At 46.8% G+C, this 12,898-nt stretch overlaps 1 protein-coding gene across 3 annotated transcripts in view; it reads right to left on the bottom strand.

Annotated features, from left to right (window-relative positions):
- Window positions 1–12,898, bottom strand: part of TLCD4 (TLC domain containing 4) — a 455,240-nt gene that overhangs the window by 199,779 nt on the left and 242,563 nt on the right. For all 3 annotated transcript variants that reach the window (XM_069641276.1, XM_069641275.1, XM_069641277.1), the window contains 2 exons: window positions 9,501–9,559; window positions 8,946–9,040 (listed from right to left, as the gene is read on the bottom strand). In XM_069641276.1, the coding sequence (XP_069497377.1) occupies window positions 8,946–9,040; window positions 9,501–9,559 (154 nt within the window). The remainder of the gene's footprint in view (window positions 1–8,945; window positions 9,041–9,500; window positions 9,560–12,898) is intronic.

Here is a 12,898-nt window from a genome sequence, read left to right as displayed (position 1 = left end):
ACCAGTTCAAGGCTCTGCCTTTCGGATTGAAGTCGCCCCCCCAGACTGTTCACAAAATATCTGGCACCGGTGGCTTCCCATCTACATCTACGGGGCATACACGTATACCAGTACCTCGATGACCGGCTCATCCGAGTCCGCTTGCGGGAGTTTTCCGTGGGACACACGGCAGCGACAGTCCACCTGCTGACGGATCTGGGATTCTCCATCAACTATCCAAAGTCCTGCTTAACACCATCGCAGAACGCGCTGTTGCTAGGAGCCAGACTTAATACGGTGTCCTGCCTGGCGTCACCCTCGGAGGAGAGGCTAGCAACTATTCAAGGGAAGGTGCTTCACAGACAAGATCCCGCTCGACGAGTTCCGTCGGGTGATAGGATTGTGGGGTATCCGCTCCAAGTTTCGCCCGGTGCACAGGCTTCCAAAACCCTCCATACCAGGAGACGTCACCACAGACACTACCCTGGAAGGCTGGGGAGCAAACACCAGATGTCTGTACACCAGAGGCCTGTGGCTGCCACAGGAGAAGGATCTCCATAGCAACATCCTGGAGCTATGGGCAGTGTTCTGGGCCCTCAAGTCACGGACAACACCACCCCCATGTTCTACATCAGGAAACAGGAGGGGAATTCGATCCCCAGCGCTCTCCAAGGAAGTGCAGGACTTGTGGCATTGGGCCGTCCGACAAGGGATTTTCCTCGTCCCCCTTCACCTAGCGGGAGTCAAGAAAACCATTGCAGACTCCCTCAGGTGGGAGTTGCGGTCCTGCCAAAAGTGGGAACTTTGGCAGGACCACATCTGCGTCAAGTGGGGAAGGCCCCAGATCGATCTGTTTGCAACTGTGGCGAACTCCAAATGCCAGAGGTTTTCCAGCAGATTCCACCTGGGGGAAGGGCGGTCTGTCAGAATCAGTCACGACTTTTGCCCCCATAGTTTAGATGACAAATTCTGCCTAACAATATAACCCTGTGTATGTACAAAAACCAATACCAAGGGATTTATTATTTGGGAGAATGGACTCGAACAGCAGAGTTCCTAAAACCGGAAAGGAAATTCAGGTTAAGGACAATGCTTACTTTGGTCAATGCATTAATGCACACACAGAAACTGCCCAAACCAACCTGCAACTGAAGGAAATAACCAAAATATATCTGTACAGTGTCTTGGGACAAGGGCTTTCCTTCCAGTGTTGAGAGAGGGGAACACCTGGTGTATCTAGAAGAATGAAAAGCAAGCTTAGAGTGGAAGGAACGGGGTGTGTAATGCAGATGGAAGAAACAGAAGAGATGTATGCAACCTTACCATGGGGTAGATGGAAATGGTTCCTTTCGATAGTTGCAGAAGGATCAACACAACCAAGTAACCCAAAAGGCCATAGAAGTGAAAGGGACTATATCTGACGGCACGCGAACCCCTAAGGGCCAGTAAGTACTTGATAATTCAACCGCCCTGACGAAACGAGGATGCTACTCGCGGCTCAGCCAGAGTACAACGACAGTCTCTAGTCCGTACAGAGCTGATATGAGGAGGGCCCTCTGGGCTAACTCGAGCTGTGTTGGCAAGAAGTAATCTTTAACCTTGAACGCAGTAATTGAAATTCCAAGTGGAACAATAATCTGTGGAAATGGTCCAGGTTGACAGCAATGTGGGCAAACAAATCCTTAGGAGAAGACAAAGACAATCCGTGAAGACATATTCCGAGTCGGCACCAGAGCGGGAAGTAAGGTATCCAAGGGAGCAGCTTCAGCAGGTCGAGGGGCAGTAATCGGAGTCTGGACAAAAAGGCATAATATCCAAAGCAAACAGTACCAAAAGGGCAAGAGACTAGAGGAGTCCAAGAAATGGGCAAGGAATCAGGAAACCAGGAAATCAAGAATACGTGATAGAAAAGCTAAGCACACGTTGACAAAATCAGAAGCACCAACACAGTGAAAGGAGGAGCTTAAAATGCTACAAGTCAAATGACATGCAATAACGTGCGTATGACGTGGCGGTGTTAGTGTGAGCGCCACAGTTTCCAAAGCAACTGCCAGCGCTTACCGTAGGAGGTGTATTGCCATGAAATGTACAACATGCTGTCACACGCGATGGAGCTAATCGTAATAATAATTGTTAAAAAGTAGCAGCGGCACCTAAAATGGCCACCACGTAGCACGCGATGACATCATCGCGCACGCGGGAACGCGAGCGTGATGACGTCACACACGGAAATTGCATTTAAATGCACGCAATGAAATTTAAAAGCACGCCGGAATAGGAGCCAGGGAGTGACAAGCGGATCACTTCTGAGTAACAAGTAAACTGAGTAAACCCTTGATTCCCCCAAAGCTTATAAGAATATTAATTGCCACCTAGAAGGAAACCTAACAAGACCTAATCTTAATTTAAAAAAGAATGTGCTTTCTTGTTTAAATAGGGTAAAACACCCAAAGGAAATTTAAAGTTACACCCACAGAAAGTGCATTGATCACAAGTTGAACTGTTGAATTGTGGCAAAACAAGCCCAAAGTAAACGAAATTGGTGAGTGCCATTTGCATGGTATTTTCTTCATGAGTTATTTTAGAAAAAAAAAATTGAACATTTAAAAAGGATACTTAGAATTGAACCACTGTTATATACTTTTTTTTGCTAAAAAATTCTTTTTGAATCAAGTATATGAAAAATGTATGTTTCTTTTTTTTTTTAAAACAGCAAATCTCTCTTGAGGATCCCTTGTGATATGAACAAGGGTGAAACACATGTAGAGAGTAGGAGTTTGTATATGGAATAAAAATACAAACATTTTGAAAAAGCAATACAGTGTGAAGAAATTGTATTTGGCACTCACCTTAATGAATCAATATATCAAAAGGGAAGTCGCAAGTGGATATGTATATAATTTGGAAAATGGCTTAGCTCTACCTATGGCAATCTAGATAATGATGCAATACCACAGCTGACAAACCCTAACAACAAAAATAAGCTGATAAGTTAGAATTCGCCGGGAGCAAAGTCCTGAAAAGGTTGCAGTGAGTGTGTTTAAAGTATTTCCTTGCAGACAATACACCTGTGCGTCTCACAAATTACTTCCTACTGTGTGGTAAACAGTGTCTGAACTTGTTGTGAAGAGAAAAGAAGCGTGGCCATATGCATGTTGTCTGTGAACGGGAATTCATGTTGCGCGAAGGTTGACAATCGGGAGCGGGCACTCCGACTGCATTCCTGACACTGTCTCTGTATGGGTTTCCTCTGTTGCCTCTCCTGCTACGAGTCATCAACACACTCACAGTGCCACTGCAGGATGATACTCATCGCCCCGGCGTAGCCGAAGCAGATTTGGTACCCGGACCTTCTCAGCCTGTCAGTGTCTCCTCTGGTCAAGCTGCCAGTGGTTCCGGATCTTCTCACCAGAGAAGGAGGCGCAATCCTACATCACGACCCTGGATCACTGAACCTGTGGGCTTGGCTCCTGTAGCCCTAGTGTTGAGGTTATGAGTTGCCAGCAGACTGCAGGGAGGTCCTCGCAAAAGCCAGGGCGTCGTCGACCTTGAAGTGCTGCTACAGTCACAAGTGAAAGCGTTTCGCTATGTGTAGCCAGTCACAGAAGATTACCCTTTTGAGGGTCACGGCCTCACAGATCCTACTGTACTTGCTATCCTTGGCTAAGGCCGGACTGATTGGCGCATGCCTCCATCAACATACATCTGGCGGGTATCTCCCGCTACACCAGGTCGCCAGGAAGATCTTCACTTTGGTCCCATCGACACGTCCAGGAGTTTCTCAAAGGACTTTTCAGATCTTTCCTGCTGTTGAAGGGTCCTGACCCGGCATGGGAACTCAACGCGGTTCTGACAAGGCTCATGGGGGCCACCTTCGAACCTATGCATCAGGCCCCTCTCAAGTACCTCTTTTGGGAAACGGCTTTCCTTGTGGCCATCCCCTCTGGCAGGAGGGTAGTTGAGATACAGGCCCTATCCTGCAAGCAACCATACCTGACTTTCCACAAATCGAGGGTGGTGCTGCAGACACACCCCTCTTTCATGCCGAAGGTTCTTTCGGAATTCCACCTCAATGAGCCTTTGGTGTTACCTGTTTTTTTCTGAAGCCTTAGTCACCGGCGAAAGGATCTTGCACTCACTGGACGTTGCTCGTGCCCTGAAGTTCGATGTGGCACGCACAAAGATTTTTCCGAAGACTTCACAACTGTTTCTGAACTTTGGTTCTGTGAACCATGGGAAGGCCTTGTCCAAGGCTTCCATTTCAAGGTGGCACTCTGGCTGCATCACACAGTGTCATCGGTTGGTGAACCGATGTTCCACCAGAGCGATTTCTGCAATGACGGCATTCCTGTCTGGTGTGCCCCAGCTGGACATCTGCAGGGCTGCTACATGAAGGTCCACGCACAACTTGACCAAGTTCTACTGCATCGACAAGGAGTTCAGTGAGGATTCCAGAGTCGGCCAAGCAGTGCTACGCAACCTGTTCGCTTGAGGTGAGTGTTCCAGAGGTAAGAGTTAGTTGCTTCTGTTGAGCCTTGCCACCTCCTGTGATTGTGTGATGTTGTACTGTGATGTATTAGTTATTCATGAGCATGTGAATCCATGCCAGACCCCATCCTGGAGAAGGCTTAAGTTACTTACATGTAACTATTGTTCTCTGTAAGGAGGTCAAAGAGGCAATGGAGATGAAAGACAACCCCATTCTAACTTTCAGACCCAGCCCCCAAAAAGTTATATCAGCAGGACAGAACAAAACTACATGTCCCATAACCCACCACGGTGAAATGGAGACAAGGTGTGGGAAAAGATCAAATGAACAAAGGGAAGCGGTATAGATACAGCCCTGTCATGCGGTACAGTGACAGGTACACCCATAGCAGTACAGGTTGGGATGGACAAACAGTGCATGGAGCAGGGTGGAGGAGTGAAGGCAAACTGGCTGCAGGTGTGGGAAGTGGGCAGGAAAGGCAGGTGGAAGCTGAGGGGAGGGGAGGAGAGGAGCAGAGCATGAGTTAAAAGAAGCCCCGGGAAACTCATCAGGTGTCTCTCATTACAGCAGCAGCACTGGCCGGAGACCACAGAGAAGTGGGAGGAATCCCCAGGTGATGTACATTGGGCGTACTAGGAGGCTGAAGGAGCGGCATCGCGGAGATCCTTATCAAGAGGCAAACTCTCTGCCAGTCAAGGCTCGAGGAGCGGCAGCGCCGAGAAACACTACCGAAGCGGATTCACTGACAAGGAAAACCTGGCCGTAAACCATTTTCAGAGGACAGTGTTTCCGTGGGTTTACCCTCTCTGTTTGTTTTGTTTTTTTTTAACCCCATTTGGACAGCTGGCGAAGGAATGGAAAGCTAGTGTCAGGGGAAAGGAATTTATGTGACCTGATTATTTTTCTTTCAAAGAGGAGCAAAGGTTAAGAGGACATTCATGCGAACTCTGAATTGATTCACCCTTTTTCCGAGCAAGCCTGCTGAGCCACATTTAAGCATGTTTTGTTGTTTATAATGAGGGGCTGGTGGAAAGGTTAACACAGAAATAAATCCTACCTTTTAACCCTGCATTCCGACTACAGCCTACTACTTTACATTCTCCAACATGGGTCTGACATGAATTCACATGCAAACCCTCCCTCCGACCCCTCTGCAGCTCTTCTTGGTCATACTGCCACTTTACTTGCTTCCCACATCTGAAGATGGCTGCCAGAGGAGGGTCTTAGGGAGAGGACTGTCATTGGATGGGGGCAGTATGACCCAGAGGACAGTGGTTGGTTTAAAGGAGACATACAGTTTGTAAGTGACAATGAAACTGTTTTTCTTTTACTGAGGATTCCCAGCCGGGGAATATTCATGAGCAGGTGAATCCATGCCAGACCCATGCTGGAGAACAATAGTTACAGGTAAGTAACTTAAACCTTACTGTACAATAATTCAAGACATGTCTCTCCCCAAACACCTCAATTTTCCTTTCCCCTTCCAAGTGAGCCACTTGTTCCATTTACTCCGAGTTCCATCTATGCTCAGTCCACTGTTTTGCCGTCTCCTCTTTCCAGTGCTTCATCAATATCAATGTGCCTCTTCCATCCAGCACATCTCTCCCCACTCTCCTTAACAACTGAAAAGATAGAATAAGCATGACCACGAGCTTTCAGGACTGGAATACAACAATTAGTCTTGGTGGTCTGCCTTTCTGCAGTGCTTTATTAGTTTTGTCAACCCTGCTTAATCTAATCTTGGATGCTTAGTTTTGTCTGTTTTCTCAGTCAAAACAAGCAACCACCTCTGAAATTATATTGGACATATGTACGGACTACCAACGCAAAGCAGCAACCTGTTTACCGACCTAAGTGAGAAGCACTCCCTTCCTAAGCACACACGCTGTAAGCATTCCATAGCAATTGCAAAGGATGCCAACGTCCACATCCCTGTGTCACATGCCAAATAAGCAGGCCATACTGTGATGAGGATTCCCGCTATGCTTGAAACTTTGGGCCTTATTCATTCATGTATTTAGATCACCGGATCAGACCCATACAGAATGAAATTAGACGTCATGCCCTCAGAGAAGCAGAAAGATCAGCCAGCCAAACTATTGTAAACATCTCCAGGTGTTTATTAGCCACCAAAGAAGGCCACAAGATTGACACTCTTGTGCCAAATTATGGAACTCCCTTACATTGACTTTACAGCTCCAGTCAGTCTACAGTGCTTAATAAATATCCCAAAGCCAATTTATCAGATAACACAGTATCCCTCCTCCCAACGTCAGGATCAGCACTTCGAGATGGGTTACTCAGTTGAGAGCACTATCAGTCTACCCATCTGTTACGGAATTCCATCTGCAAGAGTTTAAAAACCTATGCCTTTTATTTTAGAGATAAAATAAAAGCAGGTTATTCCGTTTCTGAAAGGAAGGACTACTAATCAGAACCCCCTTTTCGATATGTTCCATGTCAAATAAAAAATAGTGCATCTATGATGTGACTATCTCCTGACATCTCCAGTGTCTGCCCAGCAGAGGCATCAGGGCAGGTTGAAAGGTGGCATGTACATTCCTGGAACACAAACTTCCAACAGACCAAGGTGCTTTTTAAATAGTCTGCACCTCGGGTTTAAATTCTTATAATTGTGTACCCCAGCAGCTTGGTGGCACATTAATAATTAAATATAAGCCATGTCCGGTTATGACATATCAGATACTGAGATTACACAATTATAAAGCCACAATCATTTGGGTGTCCTATTATTGTCAGCTTGGTGAGGACTCATTTGTGACAGAGCTGGCTGCCTATTAGCAGTCTGACCTGGGTGCACCAACAACAACTACGTGGGATACTACCTAGAAAGCTTCCCTTTGATTCCCCTGAGGAGGGCCAACACCTTCCTCTAGGAGACAGGAAACCTCTCCAGGAGGTCCTCTGGGTACCAGCGCCTCAAAGACAGCCCTAAAATGAAAAAGGCCCACTCGCACCAGGGTGCTGATTCCCAGAGTCCTTTTGAAGTAAGCAGACTGAGGAAGGGGATGGATTAAGAGTAGCCCCTGGGAGAGGTTTAGTCCAGAGAGGGCTTCCATCATCTTGGATTTTGCTGGAGATACCCAAACTTTCAGCCACTCCATACTTCCTTCAGACTAAACTCTGGTTATGACCTCATGGCAGCATGGATTGGACACCTGAAAATCCTTGCTTTGGACTAATCTATTGTAGTCGTTTATAAGAGGGGTGGGCCTCTCCTTAGTCGATTCATCTATGGACTTCAAGACAAGATGGGTTCCAAGAAAGAGGAAAGCTCTTCTTCCTACCCATCCCAACATCATATTTGGGGTGCAATAGCTGTGTGGATAAGGCCTACTGCAAATGAGGGACTAGGACCTAGGACCCTGCCACTGGAGTTGATGGAGCCCATGCTAGTGGCATCTACAAACCTTTCTGGTTCGGAAGGGCAGACGAGGACCCTGAACTGCATCTCCTAGCAAACAAGAAATCAAGGAAAAGCACTGAACCCAGGAGCCTGCCTTAAATCGCTTGTTAGCCACACTGACCCAGACATTGTCTGCTTGTCCCAAGGTTCTTCATGCCACAAGCCATATACACTTGGACCGCAACACATTATGGACTCGGTCAACCGGCTCACCAACCAGATGCTGCATCACTGCCTCAAGTAAGCTCCTAAAAGCCCAGCCCAGTGCTTTGAGGCCCCAGAACAAGGATTAAAGGGTATTTGAAGTGGTCCTGTCCCCTGGCTTCCCTTAAAGGGACATGATTACTTTTAAATCTCCATTCTCTACCTTTTAAAAGACATCTTCATTGAGAAACATTTGCTCCTTACATTCTTGCCTTATTGCCCCATCTTCAAATCCAGACTTCTCCTTTATTCCAAAGTTTGCATTCTCTGTTTTCTCCCTTATAGGGATGGAGCAGTAAGGCGTTTATTATTAGTTGCATGCAGTTTTGTTTGTTTAATCAAAAGGGTCCCAGTTTTATAGAACCTTGGTTTGACGTTCTTTTATTTTGGTACCATCATACTACGGTTTGTGTTGCATCTGTACCAGCTAGTATAGCCTGCCCTGGGTTCACATTAATAGTGAAGGCAAAGGGGGTAGGGTGTGTCAGTTTCAACTTTATGATCGATATCACTGCTGGTTTAGTAGCATTGCAGAGCCGAGTAGGCATTTTAGACACTAGGAATCCCTGTACTCTTGCAGAGCAGTACTCATTTTATCACACCATTTATACAACGAAAACTTGTGATTTTGTGGAAAATGTAGACTACACTTTGGTTAATTTAAAAACGGTTTTTGATACCAAGCTCCAAGAAAATGAAAGAAATGGGATGCTGAATTCTAAATATGAAACTGTAATATGTTTTTGATACTAAGCGTTTGTTTTTCAGTTTGTTTTGGGTGGTTCACCCTTGGTCACTGTTTCCCATCTTGTCTGCTTGTTCTGCTATTGCAAACACAGCACTCACCAGTACATAGTAGTAAGCATAGAGAGCTGCCAAATGATGAGTTATAAAATATTTATCACCAATCGCCTTCCAGTAGCAAACAATAAGCAACAAATCTGCAAAACAAAATATACAAGCTTGCATCACAAACAGAGAATGGACAGAAAATGAGTCGCGCACCCACACCGCACTACGATATTCCATAACGCAGTGATGTGTGCAGATATAAAAGCTTTTTAATGTACCATATATAAAAAGACCATCTCAGACAACCTGAAATTAATTATTTTGACATCAGATTTAAACAAGAGCGAACTTTGCCCCCCCCCCCCCCTCCATAAACAGCCTCGAAAGCCCCGTTTGAGAAGAGAAACCGGAGATGGTCAGGCCTTGTGGGTGCATTGTGCCCGGTCGGCAAGAAAAGAAATGTGAGAAGGGGAAAGAGATAGGAGGGCAACCAACAAAGTCCATTAAATTATCTTCCTTCCTGCTCAGGCCGTGTGCATTTCATGCCCGGAACTTCACCTAGATTTGCGTGCACTTGTACAGATGGGTAAACTGTGCACCTCGCATTACCTGAAATGAGGTAGCCGGAGGTCACAGCAACGTTCAGTTTCACCAGGAAGGGGTCCCCCCTGCAAAAGATAAACAATAGCAAAGTGATAACTAGGTGTAACAGCGTTAGTAAAACACATTGAACAATGCTGGATATGTGTACAGGTAACCTCACCGCGAATTTCAAACACCAAAACCACTGCATACAAGAAGTCTCGCGTTTCCACTGCCATCAGCGACCTACCCAGAGTTTGTGGAAGGTGCTTCCACAGTGCCCAAGTCAACAGGCATTGGCAATGCCAATAGGTTTGGCGTTTACTGCTGTTCAGGGTGCATGGAGCGAAGTGCAAAGTTTCAAAGGCGATGGGATAAGTGGTCAAGGTGTGCAATTGAATGAGAAGGGGAATAGAGCAAGGGAGAAGCCATTGATAGAGCGTGCCATCATGAAGAGCAAGAGGAAATATGAGCGAGAAAGGGTATGATAAGATTTATGATAGGTTATTTATAATGCGCTTAATACCTAGAGGTTTCTAAGCGCAGACCTGGGGATTGAACCTGTGTTGCTCCGTGTCGTCTTGCTTCCAAGGCGAGCATGTTGCCGCTGAGCTATCTTCTCGGGACAAGTGAGAGTGAGAGGGTAAGAAATAAGGCAAGAGTGTGAGAGGAAGGATGAGAGTGCATAGAGAGAGTGTGTAAAATGGGTGGGTTGGAAAAAGAGGAATTAGGGTGGGGGAATAAAGGGTGTAAGCTTGGTGGTGGGGTAAACAGGTGGTAGAGTTGAGCAGAGAAAGTACGGATAGGATGTGTGGCAGTAGAGAGGATGAGGATAGAGATAAAGGTGGTAGGGCGGGGGGATGGGGTAGAAAGAGCAGGGGTGGATGTAGAAAGGGCGGTGAGTGGCTGGGGGTGGAAACAGTGGGGGTAGAAAGAGCAGGGGGGGTCAGCGTAGAAAGTGGGTGGTGGTGGCAGAAAGAATGGGGTAGAAAGAGTGGCGGATCAGTAGGGGTAGAAAGAGTGGGGGGTTGGTGGGGGTATAAAGAGTGGGGGTGTGTGGGGGTAGAAAGAGTGGGGGTGTGTGGGGGTAGAAAGAGTGGGGCTGGAGGTAGACAGTGGGGTGGTGGGGGTAAAGAGTAGGGGGCAGGGTGGGGCTAGAGAGAGGAGGTAGGGTGCGATGGAGTAGGATGGGTGGTTGGGCGTAGAGCGTGGGATGCAGGCCTGGCATTGCTGGTTTCTATGCCAGCCATTTCCCCCTCTCTCTTTTAGCTAGATGTGTAATTCGATTACAATATTAAAATAAGATGTAATGGCATGCGATTGGTCCTAGCTGGGTTTTCCATTTAATTGTACTTCATGAACCCAAACCGCCTATGGACTCATCCCAAAAAACATTCCCCAAGAACGTAGAAGTGTTCGTTTGGCTTGCTGCACTTTGCATTCCGGGACTTGTAGTCTCGCTTTTCACGTTGTAAACACACGATTGAAATAAATGCCCAAACTGCATGGCTATGCTCTTTCAAGCGCCCCAAACCTTCTCAAATAATCACGGGATGGGAGTTTCAGCATCTGCCCTCCTACAGGCAAACCCGCGGATCTATTACATAGGTGTGAGGGCGGGAGTCAAGTGAAACCGGTAGATTTGCCTGAACTCGGACTACTGCTGGCGGGTCACAATTTGTGCGTCAAACATGATTTAAAGTTGTGCAGTTGCCCCCGAGTGTGATTATAGGATGGCAGGAGGCAGAACCTGAGCTGGTGCTGCACAGAGCAGTCAAAGGGGTGGCGGGCAGAGGTGGGGGTGAGAGGATGAGACATGGTGAAAGGAAGAGACTGAGATAATCACATGTAGTGGCTGAGACATCCATAGAGAAAGACCTGGAAAGGGGCCAAAGGCATTGGAGCCTAGAGAGAGGAAGGCACTTGGTTGCAGATAAAGGCAGCAAAACTGAGCTACGCAAATATGAAAAAAGATATAGGTTTACACTTTAAAACGTAGACTGAAGCTTCGTCTTGTGTCTGCAGGTCTATGGGTCTTCCGTGACAACTCAGCCAGCTTCTAGGAAGCCAGTTCTCTCCGGGAAAAATAGATCACTCTGTGGACCCGTTTCCGAGCTTTGCCAGCATGGAGGACGTGCTGTATTCCAAAAACAAAGGCAGCTAGCTCACCTGCCTTGTAAATCCGAGGCCTTCCTGGCTGCCTCAGTCTCCGTCTGCCGCTCAGACTTTAAACATAGACCGACAGGAGTTCATCTGACAAAAAGCATTGGTGCATACAAATGATAATCTAATGTGCATCTAGTTAAGTGCAGTGATTTTGATCCTACTTCAGTAGCATGCACAGCTCCCTGGCGACAGCAGCAGGCCTGCAGATGTGAGCGAGACTGTCAATGCCCAGCTGCTGCTTCGGCCATTTCATACCCAAGCATCGGCAAGTTGCCATGCCAAACACTACTCCAGAACCTTTCTCCTTTTATTTTAATACATTTACAGTATCAATGGTTTAGCGATTCGGTGGCTTACGCCACCAAAGCACAAAAACCAATAATATATTTTAAGGGCACACTCAAGTAAGGGGACTTTTCCCACACAAGCAATGCAACATTCTGTTGCATTTGGTGCTTATGGGAGCATTCTAGAGCCAATGTGGTGCCCCAGCTGCTGGAATACTAGGTGGCTTCTTAAAATGGACTAACCCTACAAACGGCTCTGGCTGGCATACATTAGAGCAAGATGACGTGCCTGCACATCAGTTGCAATTTTAGTAAGGCTTTCAGTTTAAAAAAAACATTACTTATAGGATCCACAATGGGTTTCTCCTGGGGAAGGGGCGGGGACGCCTTCTGCGTGCGTTTAAGGTGAGATGTCAGCATACATGTTTGTCACACAGCACCGCCTACCAAAATTCTTTGAAACAATGGATCGAAATGGTAATACATTTTACTGCACACATTTCAGAATATTTGGTAACGTGCCATAGAATTTACTAGCCATCTTGTGACAATAGAACACAGGACAATTTTTGCAATACATGGCCATGCTAGCTGTGCTCAAAGAAAATCATGAGGCAGATTCAACAGTATGACAGCCTGGCCACTGAAAACGTTTTCATGTTGCTTGTTGCCCCAAGTTCTACCCCAGGTTGCTCTCCCTATACTACTTCTACCAATGTTTAACCTCACTTCCCAATTCTGCCCACATTGTCCCTCAGTGCCAAATTCTGCCCTCATAGCCCAGATTTGGCCCCATGTGACATTCAGTGTCTAGTTGCAACCAGTTTTCCTCAGTGCCCAGTTCAGGCCCAACTAGTCCACTAGTGCCCAATTCTGCCCTTACCTAGCACCTCAGTGCCAGGTTCTGACCACATTTGGCCCCACTACCAAGCTATGTCCCATTAGCAGCTGGCTTGCCCAGTTCATCACAAA

The sequence above is a fragment of the Ambystoma mexicanum genome, chromosome 1q (assembly GCF_040938575.1).
Source record: "Ambystoma mexicanum isolate Mex_15411 chromosome 1q, UKY_AmexF1_1, whole genome shotgun sequence".
Taxonomy (NCBI): domain Eukaryota; kingdom Metazoa; phylum Chordata; class Amphibia; order Caudata; family Ambystomatidae; genus Ambystoma; species Ambystoma mexicanum.
Note: the sequence above shows the minus strand (reverse complement) of the source record. Positions and strands in the feature narration are given on the sequence as shown.